This window comes from Phalangium opilio, unplaced genomic scaffold, assembly GCF_054372755.1.
Source record: "Phalangium opilio isolate 3A_F unplaced genomic scaffold, DU_Popi_V2 ptg000063l_1, whole genome shotgun sequence".
Classification (NCBI taxonomy): Eukaryota; Metazoa; Arthropoda; class Arachnida; order Opiliones; family Phalangiidae; genus Phalangium; species Phalangium opilio.
The window spans coordinates 4,403,764-4,417,187 of NW_028324180.1; the positions used below are offsets into that span (position 1 = coordinate 4,403,764).

The following is a 13,424-nucleotide window of genomic DNA, read 5'->3' on the forward strand; positions in this document are numbered from 1 at the left end:
CCAAGTATTTAAAATTGTTTTTTTTTTTTTTTTTTTTTTTTTTTTTTTTTTTAGTTTAGTTTAAACAAAGCTAAGTTATATATATCATTATAATTTAATTAAGAAGAATGGAGATGAAAGTTGAGCTGCGCAATTGAATCTCTTAGCACAGATATTGCAATGTCCGTTAAAATTTGTTCGTGCAGTCGAAACCGGCGGGTGAAATCAACCCAGAATTTGGGAATTGTTCCTCGTGAGCCCACGTACAACCCGATCGTTTCCCAGTCAACAATGTCAGGGTACTTGTTTCGAAAATAATCGTGGGTGGAGTCCATATACAATTTCTTTTCTGCGTTTACTGACAACGCTTGGTCTAATTGCTTTTCAAAGCGAATCGTGGGGTCTAGAATGAAGCCGCGGGGATGTTTATTACCCGTCGATAGTAGATCCATAGGCGAGGTTAGGTTATTCCTATCTAGGACTACTAGGTCAGCCCTTTTGTTGGTGTTGGTTATGGAGTCCACACAGTGAACTTCTTTGTGGACTTCGTATCCCAAGTGTCTCAGTTCAGTTTCAAGTTTATTTACGACGTTATTATGTCGTGAAATCACCATCTCATTGGTTCTTGGGCAATCTTGTAGAACGTGACACAAGGTTTCTTTCTTCATACAGAATCTGCATGAGGTGGTTCCTTCGGATCGCCCTTTAGTACCTCGGGTGGCGCAACTGTTCGAATTCATTTTGATGGCTGATGTCCATTGCGATGACGATAGGCCCTTTCCTGTGACCATCCATGAATTTGCTTTCGGGTATTCGGCAAATTGCACCACCCCTAAGCCTTTTCCCGGGAGATTACTCCACTCCTCGAATGCCTGACGACGTAGCAGGTCTCTTAACCTTTGGACTGGCGGCGCCTCTCCTTGTTCGTCTACCTGAATGGACAATTTCTCCAAACATTCAATTCGTTCTTGGGCGAAGTCTCTACATGCATTTAATGTACTATCATCTACCGCCTTCAGTTTCATACTGATGTTATAGTGCTGTAGGTATGCCTCCCAGGAAGCTCGAACTATACCAAGGCCTCTATATTTTCGCGAGGAGTATAGCATCGAATCAGGACTATCGTTCGGGATTAATAATATTTGTTTAACCGCTCCCTTGATGAACGTATCAATGTCGCTCAGAAATTGCTTCGTGAGATTCTTTAATGGAGCGCTCTGAAGAGGGTATACAACCGTTGGCCAGATAAATTGATTTATAATGTTATGTTTTTGACTAGGGAATAGCAATGGGCTTGCAACCAAATTGTCGAGATCCTTGGCCACTGAAGAGAGGACCTCCGCTTTGTCAAGAACAATTTCATCCTCAAAATTTATTCCTAAGTACTTTACTCTTTCTTGCGCCCTAAGGGTAGGGATTTGTTGGCCATTTAGCATTTTGACACTTTCCATAGAGATATAGTTTCCCCCTGGAGATGACTATTGCTTTACTTTTACTATAGTTTACTGATAGTCCGATTTCCATGAGCCCATCCAGAACGATTTGAACTAAGGCTTTCACCGACTCTGTATTGTTTCCGACAACCACGGTGTCATCTGCAAAGCCGAGTCCCGAAAGTGGCTTTTGGCCTTGGACTACTTCATAGCCGTGGGTCCTTGCGACTGAGTCTTCTGTGAGTTCCTTTAATATGAAATCAATAGCGATATTGAACAAGGTAGGTGATAGCGGAGCACCTTGCGGGACTCCTCTTTTGATAAATATTTTCTTTGTCTTCTTCCGGTCCGCTTCAATTTGAACCTCGTTGTTTGAGATCAATTCTAGTAATAACAACCGCTGTCTATGAGATAGCGGTAACGTATTGAGGCATTTTTCTATGTGAAGGTGACTGACGTTATCGAAAGCTTTTGCCACATCCAGGAAGACTATTGCGCAATCCGATTTATTAGATTTAGAGGCCTTTAGCACACCATTGACCAGTGATGAGTTGATGTGCGTACCTGGAGTGGACACGAACCCTCTTTGAGCTTGGCAGGGTTGCACCTGAGTTCTGACGCGTTTGTCGATGGCTCGTTCTATTATTCTACGTATTATTGGGAAGATCATAATAGACCTCCAGTTGTTCAAGTCATCGTCGTTTCCGCCTTTATGGATTAGTATTGCTCTTGCGCGTTTTAATGAAGCTGGAACATACGACCATTTACTCATAATGGTAGCGATCAGTCCTATGGCCTGATGACAGTGAGTTTCCTTTACTGCCCGCAACATGACGCGGTCAGGTCCTGGGGCCGTGTCGATTGCAATACCTTTCATGGCCATAGAAATTTCTTCTTTGGAGAATGGAAAGTCGACATCCTCGTCGACGTTGATTGTTTGTTCGTATTGAGATCTCATTGACTTGTTAGGGAGGGATAGTAACTGTTCAAAGTGCTCTTGAATTTTATTAATTTCTACTTTACATGTGGTGTAATTGTTCTTCTTGGCAATGGTACGCCACACTTTTCGTCGGCGGTTATAGTACTCGTACTGGGCCTTCTCATACATATATTCTTGGCGGGACTTTTCACTGCGTTTCTTCCTGTCTCGTTGCGGGTTCGATGAATTTCTATAGCCCTTGTCCTTTTCTTTCGGGCAATTACTTTTTCTCGCCTTAAAGTACTTGCTGGCCGGATGTTTGGGTCCGGGTAGCTTGTCAATTGCGGATGCCAAGAACTCCTGAATCTCTAGGCAGAGGACATCAAACACCGTAGTGTCCATTTCGCCGTCCAAAAGTCTGGATAGTCTCAACTCGAAGGCCTTGACCTCAGGGAACAATATCGGGCTAGAAGGGTTTTCCACCGTAAGAGGGGTAGAATTATTGTTGATTTTAGGGATGACGTGTCCCTCGTCATCGCGAGCTTCATTAATATCAATTAATGTGGTAAGCGTTACCACGCGATCGGATTTGGGATCTGGAGGACGCTTTTTCTTCGTTTGGTAGTTGGCCACTACCATAGCTCGGGAGATTTCTTTATGAGAATTAGAAATGTGGACACGAATGCCTTGATCACCTTTAAATTCTTTTCCACAGTGGGGGCAGGGTTTCATCACGATTCGAGGCTTAATAACAGCTGGAGACGATGGCTTTCTTGCAGACAAGACGGGTGTATTAACCGATTGCCTTCTATCCCGTATAGAATGTTCCAAAGAGTTAGATTTGGAGCGCAACATGTTTATTGGCACAAACAGAGGAAAGCCTTGATCCTCTTGTTTCAAGATGGCGGCCCCCACACGCGCTAAGCCTCGGTCGGGCGAATACACACACCGTCTTAACAACTCGCGATTAGTTCAGTACAATAGACGATTAAATTAAAATTAAAAATTAAATTAAATTAAATTACCTTAAGTTAAATTAAATAGAATACTATAGTTTAAATTTGAAGACTAAAACGGAGAGGTGAACGACGGAATAATACGATTCCTACCGTGTAAGACGCGGGAGCTAGAAAAGAGTGCGACTGCCTTCGTTGGCGGTCAGAGAGAGAGAGAGAGAGAGAGAGAGACATGGGGAGAGAATCAGTATAGAGTAATGTCAGGTCTAGTATGCAAACGTCATACCCTTCTATCTCTTAGCTCAGTGTCATCCCCCCTACCAGGCGCGTACAGTATCCTCTCTTACAAAAGCGCGCCTAGAGGGAGGGAGGGATACAGTCTTCTCTCATCTCTACCGACACTACTCTATAGGTGAAAACCAATATAAAGATATAAATCTACAGTGCACCATGGCGCCGGAGCCCAGCAGTTCTCGTACATAGTTCAGATAGGGGATAACAGATACAAGACGAAGAATATGGGACCTGAAACTAAACTACGGAAATTTTTTTTTACTACCGGGGGGGTATTTTATCTCCTCTTTGGTTTCATCATGTTACTTATGGTTTCATGTATAACATGAATAAATTTCGGGTTCATGATTTAGTTCAAGTTGTATAGTTAGAGTACTGTTCAAGTGAATTAAATTTCAAATGGCAAATATTTTCTATTTTCATTTTAATATCTAATTAATAGGCCTCCTTTCATCATATTTCTTGGGTTGACGATTCAAAACGACTTTGCTGCCTTTCTCTTAGCACTTCTTTAGTGGGAGCATCCACCATCCCACGATGTGGATGAATTTTCTTTGGATCATCTGACCCAAGAAACATTTTCTTCTTTAAATTGCCCTTCAAATAGCAAAGCATATTTATTTTCAAGGGTCCAACCTGACATGCGACAATGAAGATATACTTACATCGAAATTAGCCCTCTTTCTAAAAATGGCGTTCAAAAGTTCTGGCATATAGCCATACGGTTTTGGCTCCAGCACTTTCACAGTGTGCCATACTTTCGAGTGTCACTACAAAAAATTAATTATTCATCAATTTTCACTGAGGGTGGTAAACAATTAAGTAGTCTAACCGAGGTCTTCCGTCTTTGGTCTGTGATTGTTTTCGGCCAACATGATAATTGTGGTCAATAACAACAAGTGTCATCCTCATTCCATAGCCTTGAAAACTAAAACAAATACTTTCAAAAACTGCTGTGCTACAATATTTATATTGCCTACCTAAAGGATATTCTTTTCGGCGCATACATTAGCATTAAACTATGCATATTTTCCAAAACCCGGTGTGCCTATACAGCATGGAATATTATAGTTAAATATAGGAGCACTATAAAAAATAACAGTGTGCGAACCTGAAAATAAAAAATACGGCTTTTTCTTTGAGAATTCGTCATTAAAAACTAATCCAGTAAGGCAGCGTAATGCGGTGGATTTCTGCTTTAGCCAAGGATGACTTTCCAGCTGCTCCTTTGTTAATTTATCATGGTCACATCCAAATCTACCAGCTTTGGGTATGTTCCAATCGTGTACATTTGTTACATGAAACAAAGCGGTACCCCCATATTTCCTATAGATGGTTTACAAAGATTTAACATAATTTTTACTCCGTGTTGTTATGTTAGATAAGCAAACGGAGTAGTGCGCTGATGATTTGTAGGTAGGACACACGAAAAACAATAAGGTTTTATGAGCAAAACTAGTAAAGACAAGATCCGTCCTGACAGTATAGAGCTTTACGCTTTTGTTGGGCTTTGATGTGTATTGGCGCTTTAACTCGCGCTTCTCCATACTCCCCAACCCTCTATGCCTTCAGGGGTGTGCTATTGTGATCTTAGCAGTGGTCCTTGTGACCCCCCCCCGATCTCCCGAACTAGGATGTCATTAGGCACTAATTGGCTATTCCACGAATCGCCCAAAATTTATGGCATGATGACTTAGCGGAGAGATATGAAGAAACTCTCTCCTATGGGGTAACAATAATAAAATCGGTTCTCTTTCTACCCTCAAAACGAAGTCTCTTTTTTAGGCTAGTACGATTAGGCTTAGTTTGACCCAAGCAGTAATAGTGGTAGTAGTGGCCTGAGCTTTTGCTTTCGTTAGTTTTTAGCTTAAAAGGAACTCGATAGCACCCCAACCCACCCATAAGCGAATCTGAGCTCGGTAGTCGGTTTGAGATTTTATTTTAGTTTAAAAATTTCCAGGTCGCTCCCTTAGCGGTAAGAGTGAATAAAATCAACTTCGAGTTTTCTTCATATAGTTTATCTCTAAAGTGTCGGGGAGGGGGGAAACACTCTTCATTTGTGGGGTCGGATATTTATGAATTTGTATCTTGTATATTTCTTTTCAGTTTATTTATGTTCTAAGTAAATAGATGACGATGTGGCTACAATTATGGCTCAGCCCTTGGGTCATCAAGATAGGGAGTTGCCTATCCTGTAGCGTTAAAACAAATTTCCTTACGCGCGTTCTTTATCCTTATACATACCTTCATCATTTGTGGGTTACCTTCGCACTATAGCGAGGAATACCGAAAGTGGTTGCGTAATCTTGGTGCCCAATGGGCCAAAGATTCGCATCCCTTTTGTTGAGAGCTCTAGGCGTGTGGAGTTAAACAAATGTTGATTAATTTGACTTGAATAATTATCGTAAATGTTTCTGCCTCGAATGAATTTTTAGCCTACTTCGATTATCCGTGTCAAAATATTTTTTCTCCATGCCATATATCGTGTGAATGTTTCACTTTGTAACTGAAAACGGCTCCAGGCTCACCACAATTCTCTATAATTTCGAAAATGTTGGAGAAACAAATAGGCCTATGATTTCCCTTGACCTATTATCTTACTTAATTCTTTTTTTATTGAAACGTGACCGTCTGTCACTAGCTCTGAAATTTTCACATTGTACTGTTCCCCTAAATTTAATATTTCTTGGGCAGCCAATTTGAACGCTAATATTTCCATGTTTGGACTTTTTCCGTCGGCGTGGCGAACGTCTCTATTATTAAAAGCAACTATTTGTTGCGTTTCATAATTCGCTAAGGAATACGTGCAATTCATTGATGTGTGCCCCGGGGAGTCGTTTCGTCCATCTCCAGCAAGAATCAGATCCTGCTTGGCAGCCATCTCTTTAAAAATATTGTTTTGCATGTTTTGCCAATATTCCGAAACAGCTGGACCTATAAAGTGTTCTTGATACCTGTGTGGAAATAGTAATTTGTCGGTCTTTTTTTGGGTAACCCAAATTTTTTATAAGCCTGCCTTATGAAGTGATATGTGCGATTTATTTAAACGAACACTTGATTAAAAAAATTATATAACTAGGCTTATTAAGTGCTCTTGGAATATCTATCGAGACTTTATGAACATATATATTCAAAATCGTGTTATAATTTATATATTTGAATTATAAATTTCATCTTTAAAATATTTGGTCTATCTTTTTAAACCTTCCCCTTTCCTTTACCCACAAAATTACTTAAAAACGCACAGCACCATCTTTGACGTCATGCTTATAACTTGGTTCATTATGGGACGTATAGTCTGGGACTGTATTGTTCGCCTGGCGCCGTAAGGTTAAGAATTAGCTCTACCACTCATTCATTGACAAGATATCGATCTCGACGTCGAAAGGTCTTTCGGTAAATAGCCTGGGAGTTGAAGCTATTCTAGGAATAAAACACCTCCCATTGAAATTGTTTCCCGCGACAGGAGAGTGGGATGTCAAAGAGGAGAGTCTGGGGATGAGTTTTATTTTACGATTTCTGACTAGGGTTTTATTGTCGGAATTGTAGGGCACTACTTTCTTTCCTATGATATTTTACACTACGCATTCCTACGCCTCAGCTTTTCCTATTCCCTCAATTCCCTCTGAATTTGAAAATATCCCTCCAAAATAAAAAAGCTCCCTAAGGATTAGGTGTGACACACAAAATCCCGGAATCTAAGGATCCTTTTCAAAAGGGTTTTTGGCCAAGGAGTGTAAAGTTTTAGGTTTGTTCTTTACCCGAAAGTCGCAATTATTTTACAAGTTATGGTTTCGAGTTGTGTAGTCATTTTAGTAGAGCTCGTTTGAAGTACTGCGTGTTCCGATACACGGTTTTGGTCATAACGCGCCTTTACCCCGCCAAATATAACTTTACTCAGTTCACCTTGGAAAAGCGTAGAGCTCTGCTCAGTAGTGAAAATGTCGAATTCCATAGAAAACGTAGAGTCATGGGCTGATTTTTGCGTTTGCAGGTCAGTTTGCCAATCTAGCAGGTGCCCGTGCAAAAAAAAAACGGGAAAGATTGCACAAATTTATGCACTTGTGGTATTGTCGGGGGAAAAACATTACAGTGCCAAAATATTAGTGGTAACGGTTCCTTTATAATCAATGATAGTTCGAAAACTATCAGTGAAATACAAGTTACTAAGGAAACCGTCCAGTCGGTGAGTACATAGTATAATCAGTTTATATGATCAAGTCTATAATCTTGGCATATATATTACATTGTAGAAAAAAAGTAAAAAATCGGCAACAGATGATGAGCCGCCAGCTAAAAAAACAAAAAAGTGAAACAAATAGTTTCACGAGAAACAAATAGTTTCACGAGAAACAAATAGTTTCACGAGAAAAAAATAACCACGGCATTGGAACATTTAGAATATAGGGAGGAAGAGACGAAACAAAAACTTCGCACGAAGGATGCTATGGGTAAATACGTTTTTTACACCATTACGATATTGTATAAGATAACTACACAGATCGTATATGTTACTAAAGTGATGGTCATTTTTCTATAATGGATGAAATTAACACGATGGATATCGCAAAAACTAAAAAAATTTGCTTTTGTGCTGGCTCAGCGAGTTATAGAGCAGGACGGACTATTAGAAGAAGGTATTGTGCAATGATATGGCACTCCGAGATGTATCGCATAGGCCGAGTAAAAAGCGCGCATACAGATCGAGCCATGATATACAAGCACATTTTACGGGATGTTTATTACCTGGAATATTTTCAGATTATTTGGTCGGCCCCTCCTATAATGCGATAAACTCTTATCCTTCCTGCACGTAGGTGTTTTTTTTTTTGACAGACTTTGAGTGGTTGATTTGAAAGATATTACATGGTACTTTTTGAAGGGCCAGCCACTCAGCGTAATCGGTGTATGTATAACTCTGTAACTTGAAGCAAAATTATATAGATATACTATATAATTTTGCTTTAACTGTACTAAAGGGATTACGCGTAATCTTTAAATGCCCTACCCTTGACAATGCTAATATGATTACGTGTAGTCCGTAATCGGGGTACAGGAAATCTGAGAGTGATTAGCACCTCGGTATTTGCCACCTGGGTGCGAATCGACATGGGAGGCAAGAAACCGCGTTTTTTTTCGCTTCGCGCCAAGAGACACCGCTAGATGAAAGAGGAGAGAGAGATGAGATAATCAGAATAGGTTGCGGTGATCCATGCGTCGTGAGAATGGTGGTAAATCTACTGTACGCCGCGGTAGATTAGCGCAAGGGATTTGTACCGTTTGAGGGTGACGAGCTAGGGCTTGACAAGCCTTACAGCTCCAGAGGGAGGAAATGGGGGACTAGGAAGAGGATGGTGCGAAAAGAAATTTTTTGAGGCCTAATTTAAATTTTGTTAGGGACGTTAGGGAGGCGAGGTCAGAGGGTAGGGAGCATGGATAAAGAATGCGCGTGCGGAAATTTGTTTTCACGCTATAGGATCGGCAACTCCCTATCTCGAACGACAGCTTATTCTGTATATACTCTGTTACAACATCGGTTGCCAACTGGCGCAAAGCCAGGTCTCTATGTAATCTAGCCTTGCGCGTGCTGACAAGAGACAAAAAACTTCAGGATCATCACGATTTAAAAATCGTTTAAAATATCCTGAAGTTTTTTGTCTCTTTTCAGCACGCACAAGGCTAGATTACATAGAGACCTAGCTTTGCGCGTGCTGACAACCGATGTTGTAACGGAGTATATACAGAATAAGCTGTCGCTCGATATAGGGAGTTGCCTATCCTGTAGAGTGAAAACAAATTTCCTCACGCGCATTCTTTATCCATGGTAGGGAGTTCCATAGGGGAATGGACCGTCGAAAAAACGAGTGCTTCAGCGGGTTTTTATGCGAGGGAGGTAGGAAGAGCTTGAAGGAATGACCTCGGGTGGCATGGTTTGATAGGGCACGCGAAAAATATTTTTTTGTAGAATACGAAACAGGCTGATAAGGTCAAGATGGGCTCGCCGATTGGGCAATGAAACCCAGCACAAAGAGGAAAGTCTAGATGATCGCGGGAGGTGACGTAGATTACACGGAATTTTTGACGCTCGGCCTAGGACACTGTTTAGCTGACGGATATCTTGTCTAGCTTGATAAGGGTTCCAAAGTTTGACGAGTAGGTCCCCGCCCCCATGTGCAAAGGATAGACCTCCTAAAACTGAACGTACTGAAAATTGTTTTTACTCCACCCCCCGCCACTATTTTCCAGCGGATTTCATAAAGCGCGTTTATTTACATCCACTCTCTCTCTCTCCTCTTTGGCTAGAGACAACCCCACATATACTGAACTCGGGGTCCGTCTGGCGTTGAATCCGGCAAAATAAAATAACTAACATGGAGGCGTTATTCTGGAAGTACTAAATGGATTGGTCCATTCATTTTCCGCAGAAATTGATTTTCTATCCTCTAGTCTAGACCCCCAAACCTCTTGATATTCAGTGAATGACAATGGTAATAAACAAAATAAACCTTTCTATTCCAAAGTTATCGATCGTGAAGCCGAGACATGCGGATCAGTTTTTGAGGCGTTTAAAGTGCCTAGTACGATACAACATATGACAACGCCACACATAAACATAACCTCCCCACACATAAACATAACCTCCCCACACAACACAGCCCTTAATGAGGCCCCCGAACAGGAAAAGGAGGTTTGCAATTCAGGGTCAATTGAACCTCATAGTCCTGTAGCCACATCTAGAGACTGGTGTTTGTGGGAATTGTAGAGAAATGCCCACAGCCGTTGAAAATGTCTGCTGCGGCTATCAAAATTTATGCATTGGGCGCCGCCCAATTTTTGAGCTACTGTGCCTTGAGCCAGCAGTGTTGGTTATGGTGATGAGAATTAGGCGAGAGATATATAATGACGATGACGAGCTAAATGTCGCCAATATCAACATGAGGTACCAAGGGTATCAAAATCTATGCCTATTTCTTTATGGGAGATTAGGCATAGGAAATAGAACACCCCTGCCCTCATGTTGTGTTTTGGGCATAAGAAATGCGTATCCCTCTCCAGATGGACATTATGAAAGGTTTACCGAAGTGGAAAACATTAATGGAGGGCGTGGTCGTCGTCAGCCCCGTATTAGGCGGGGCGCGTTTCATTATGGCCACTAAAATTTTCATTTCTTTAAATTTATGAAATTTGTGTCTTTTTGATTTTTATGTATATAATTTGGGTATTTTTGTTTTTGAAGTATATAATTTGTCTATTTTTTTTACGTATATAATTTGGGTATTTTTGATTTTGATGTATATAATTTGTCTATTTTTGTTTTTTATGTATATAATTTGTCTATTTTTTTATAATGTATACAATTTTTCGTTTCTAATGTACATAATTTGTGTATTTTTGATTCTAATGTCTTGTGTAAATTGCTATAATTTAGATTCACTAAAATTTAAGCAGTAAAAAATAAAAACTAACCTCAAATATGTGTCCTTTCCAAAAAACTTTACATTAGAGTGACTGAAGTACTTTGCTATACTAGAAAGACACAAAATCCCATAAATCCTTGCATTAGCGATCTTTCAATCACCACTTGATATTACCAGTTTTTTTTTAACCATGAGATAAACATCTTTTTGGAAAAACTTTCACTGAATGACTATATTGTTTAAAAAAAATTCTTTTTCTTATAACTTAGCGGTGGTTTTCCATAATTAGGCTATCTAAAGAGTCTTCATTGATTCCGAAAGCTTCTTGCAACTCCTTCAAGAAAAGAACATAACTTTTAGTTCAAAATCAATGGAATTATGAATTTAAAATAATCATGAGATCACCAAATCCGTACAACAGAGAGTTCGTTGGCTTCAGTACAATTTTTGAAATTTAATGGGAGTATTTCACCTTCATCACTAAAATAAGGCGTTTTTGGGATTATTAAACCACATTTGATGAATGTAATTAAATATAATAAGACTTACTCGAAATTTTCCAGAGAACCATCTACTGGCTCTTCATTAACACACTCTAAACTTGGACTACACGTGGGAAAAGTTTTTATTACTTCGTAAATGCTTGTTACGCTCAACTATATACAAATAACATACACAATTGAAACATCACAAAAGAGTCTTCTTTTTGAGGATGAGGTATACTCAACAGGTGTTGAAATACTACTTTTAGTTACTTTAGGTGTTGGGGAACTGGAATCACATGGGGATTCTATGGCTAAACCATATTTGCTCCTTGGTGTTTTAGGAGATGGTTTTTCTGACAAAAAGATCGTCTAATTAAAATATGTAATAAAAGAATTATGACTATAAAATCCTACACACTTGTATGTCTGTATCTTTCATAAGTCCGTGGACTACGAAACACAAATTTTGGGCTTGTGGTTGCGTTGTTTAAACCTATGGACTCTGTCTGACAGCTTTTGTTTGTTGAAAACATTTTAACATCCGTTTGGCATGTAAAACTTGAAGTTTGCAAATATTCTGTTTGGGTGTGCTTTGAAACTGGCTGTGGAATAGGATCTTTACCGCAACTAATTCAAGTGAAGATGTTAATATTCATAGAAATACTTAAATATCAAATAATTATGAAACTAACTAATTATCAAGTAACAGCTTTGCTAACTCCTCATTTGTGTTCCCTAATGTTTTTCTTAAATCAACCCATTTCTCCATACTGCTACCAATATCAACTCTCTGATTATATACTGAAACCATGAGTTAGAATTAGACAGGTGTTGAAATACATATGCTTAAAATTAGATTAAAATTACCCTTTTTGGGTGCTGACATAAGTGACATTGTGGGTACGAAGAAGACTTACCAGATTATAAATTATATAATTAACTAAAAAATTTAAATTAATACGCTACTACAAATTAGAATACCACAAAGCTTTTATTAATTTTGTTGATACATACTATATAATACTATTACAGTAAATTTTTCAAAAACTACACAAAAATATAAGAAAATGACGTGTTGACGTCTTTCCTTTTAAACGTTTGAATTTTGACGCCGACTTAACCCTAATAGCAGACGAAATGGGACATTTTTGGAGGGAAAGTTTTTGAATAGCCATTGGCTGTTTGCCCTGTCAGTCACTCTGGTCAGCTTTTGGATTCCGAAAGCCACAACCCACAAAATATTCCCGCCACTATGGCTATCTAGTGAACAATGACGTCAACTCGCGCGAAAAATAACAGGCGCATTGCCCTTTAATATCCGGTTTCAAAAACTTACATAAAAATACGCTTATAATCGAAGAAGGGAGGGGGTTCTTCAACAATGACCTTAGGTCTTTGAAGATGTTAGGAAAATATTTCGTCAATCAATCAATCAAATATTGACAGGTCTAGCTAAGGAATGTGGGTAATAATAGATAAATAGGTCAGGTTTACTATTGTGTTATTTATTTACTCGTCAGCTGTTATGGAGGCAAGTACAGAAAGGTTGTCAAGAATTCGTCGGAACTTGGAGGTTAACCCCCAAAAACTACTTATTGTATTCTTTATATTATTGATTTTGGGAATGTTAGAATTCCTTAATCTTTGGTTTCAGAACTTTGACATAAAAATACGCCTACAGTCTAACAATGGAACAGTCAAGGACAATAGATATTTCGCGATAGCTACGTAGGAAATTTAGTATAAAAACCCTAGAACTCGAGAGAGGAGAGTATCATTACTCGTGAGGACCTTAAACGTGCAAGATGGAAAATCAAGAAGCTGGTATGAGGAAGATTGGCGTAACTAACGAACGAAAAATCAACGGTAGATTCCACATTTCTAGAGAGTTGTTCCTGACAACGGGATTCGTGAACGGCACCCTTGACCCCGATATCCGC

The 13,424-nt window shown here is 39.4% G+C and overlaps 2 protein-coding genes and 1 long non-coding RNA gene across 3 annotated transcripts; all 3 read right to left on the bottom strand.

Annotated features, from left to right (window-relative positions):
- Window positions 1-3,974: 3,974 nt before the first annotated feature.
- LOC149662781 (uncharacterized) lies at window positions 3,975-4,339 on the bottom strand. The gene is made up of 2 exons (XR_016368666.1): window positions 4,247-4,339; window positions 3,975-4,178 (listed from the first exon to the last, which is right to left on the bottom strand). It is a non-coding gene; the product is annotated as an uncharacterized LOC149662781 (long non-coding RNA).
- A 1,216-nt stretch (window positions 4,340-5,555) lies between these two features.
- Window positions 5,556-11,108, bottom strand: LOC149662782 (uncharacterized). Its single transcript, XM_089842250.1, has 4 exons — window positions 11,049-11,108; window positions 6,183-6,535; window positions 6,022-6,118; window positions 5,556-5,933 (listed from the first exon to the last, which is right to left on the bottom strand). Exons 2-3 carry the CDS (start codon window positions 6,484-6,486, stop codon window positions 6,036-6,038), a joined length of 387 nt encoding a protein of 128 aa, XP_089698376.1. The 5' UTR covers window positions 6,487-6,535; window positions 11,049-11,108; the 3' UTR covers window positions 5,556-5,933; window positions 6,022-6,035.
- Window positions 11,109-11,218: 110 nt separating this feature from the next.
- On the bottom strand, window positions 11,219-12,799 carry LOC149662783 (uncharacterized). Its single transcript, XM_089842362.1, has 7 exons — window positions 12,352-12,799; window positions 12,177-12,285; window positions 11,903-12,111; window positions 11,675-11,837; window positions 11,549-11,605; window positions 11,416-11,479; window positions 11,219-11,333 (listed from the first exon to the last, which is right to left on the bottom strand). Exons 1-7 carry the CDS (start codon window positions 12,377-12,379, stop codon window positions 11,265-11,267), a joined length of 699 nt encoding a protein of 232 aa, XP_089698488.1. The 5' UTR covers window positions 12,380-12,799; the 3' UTR covers window positions 11,219-11,264.
- Window positions 12,800-13,424: the final 625 nt, after the last annotated feature.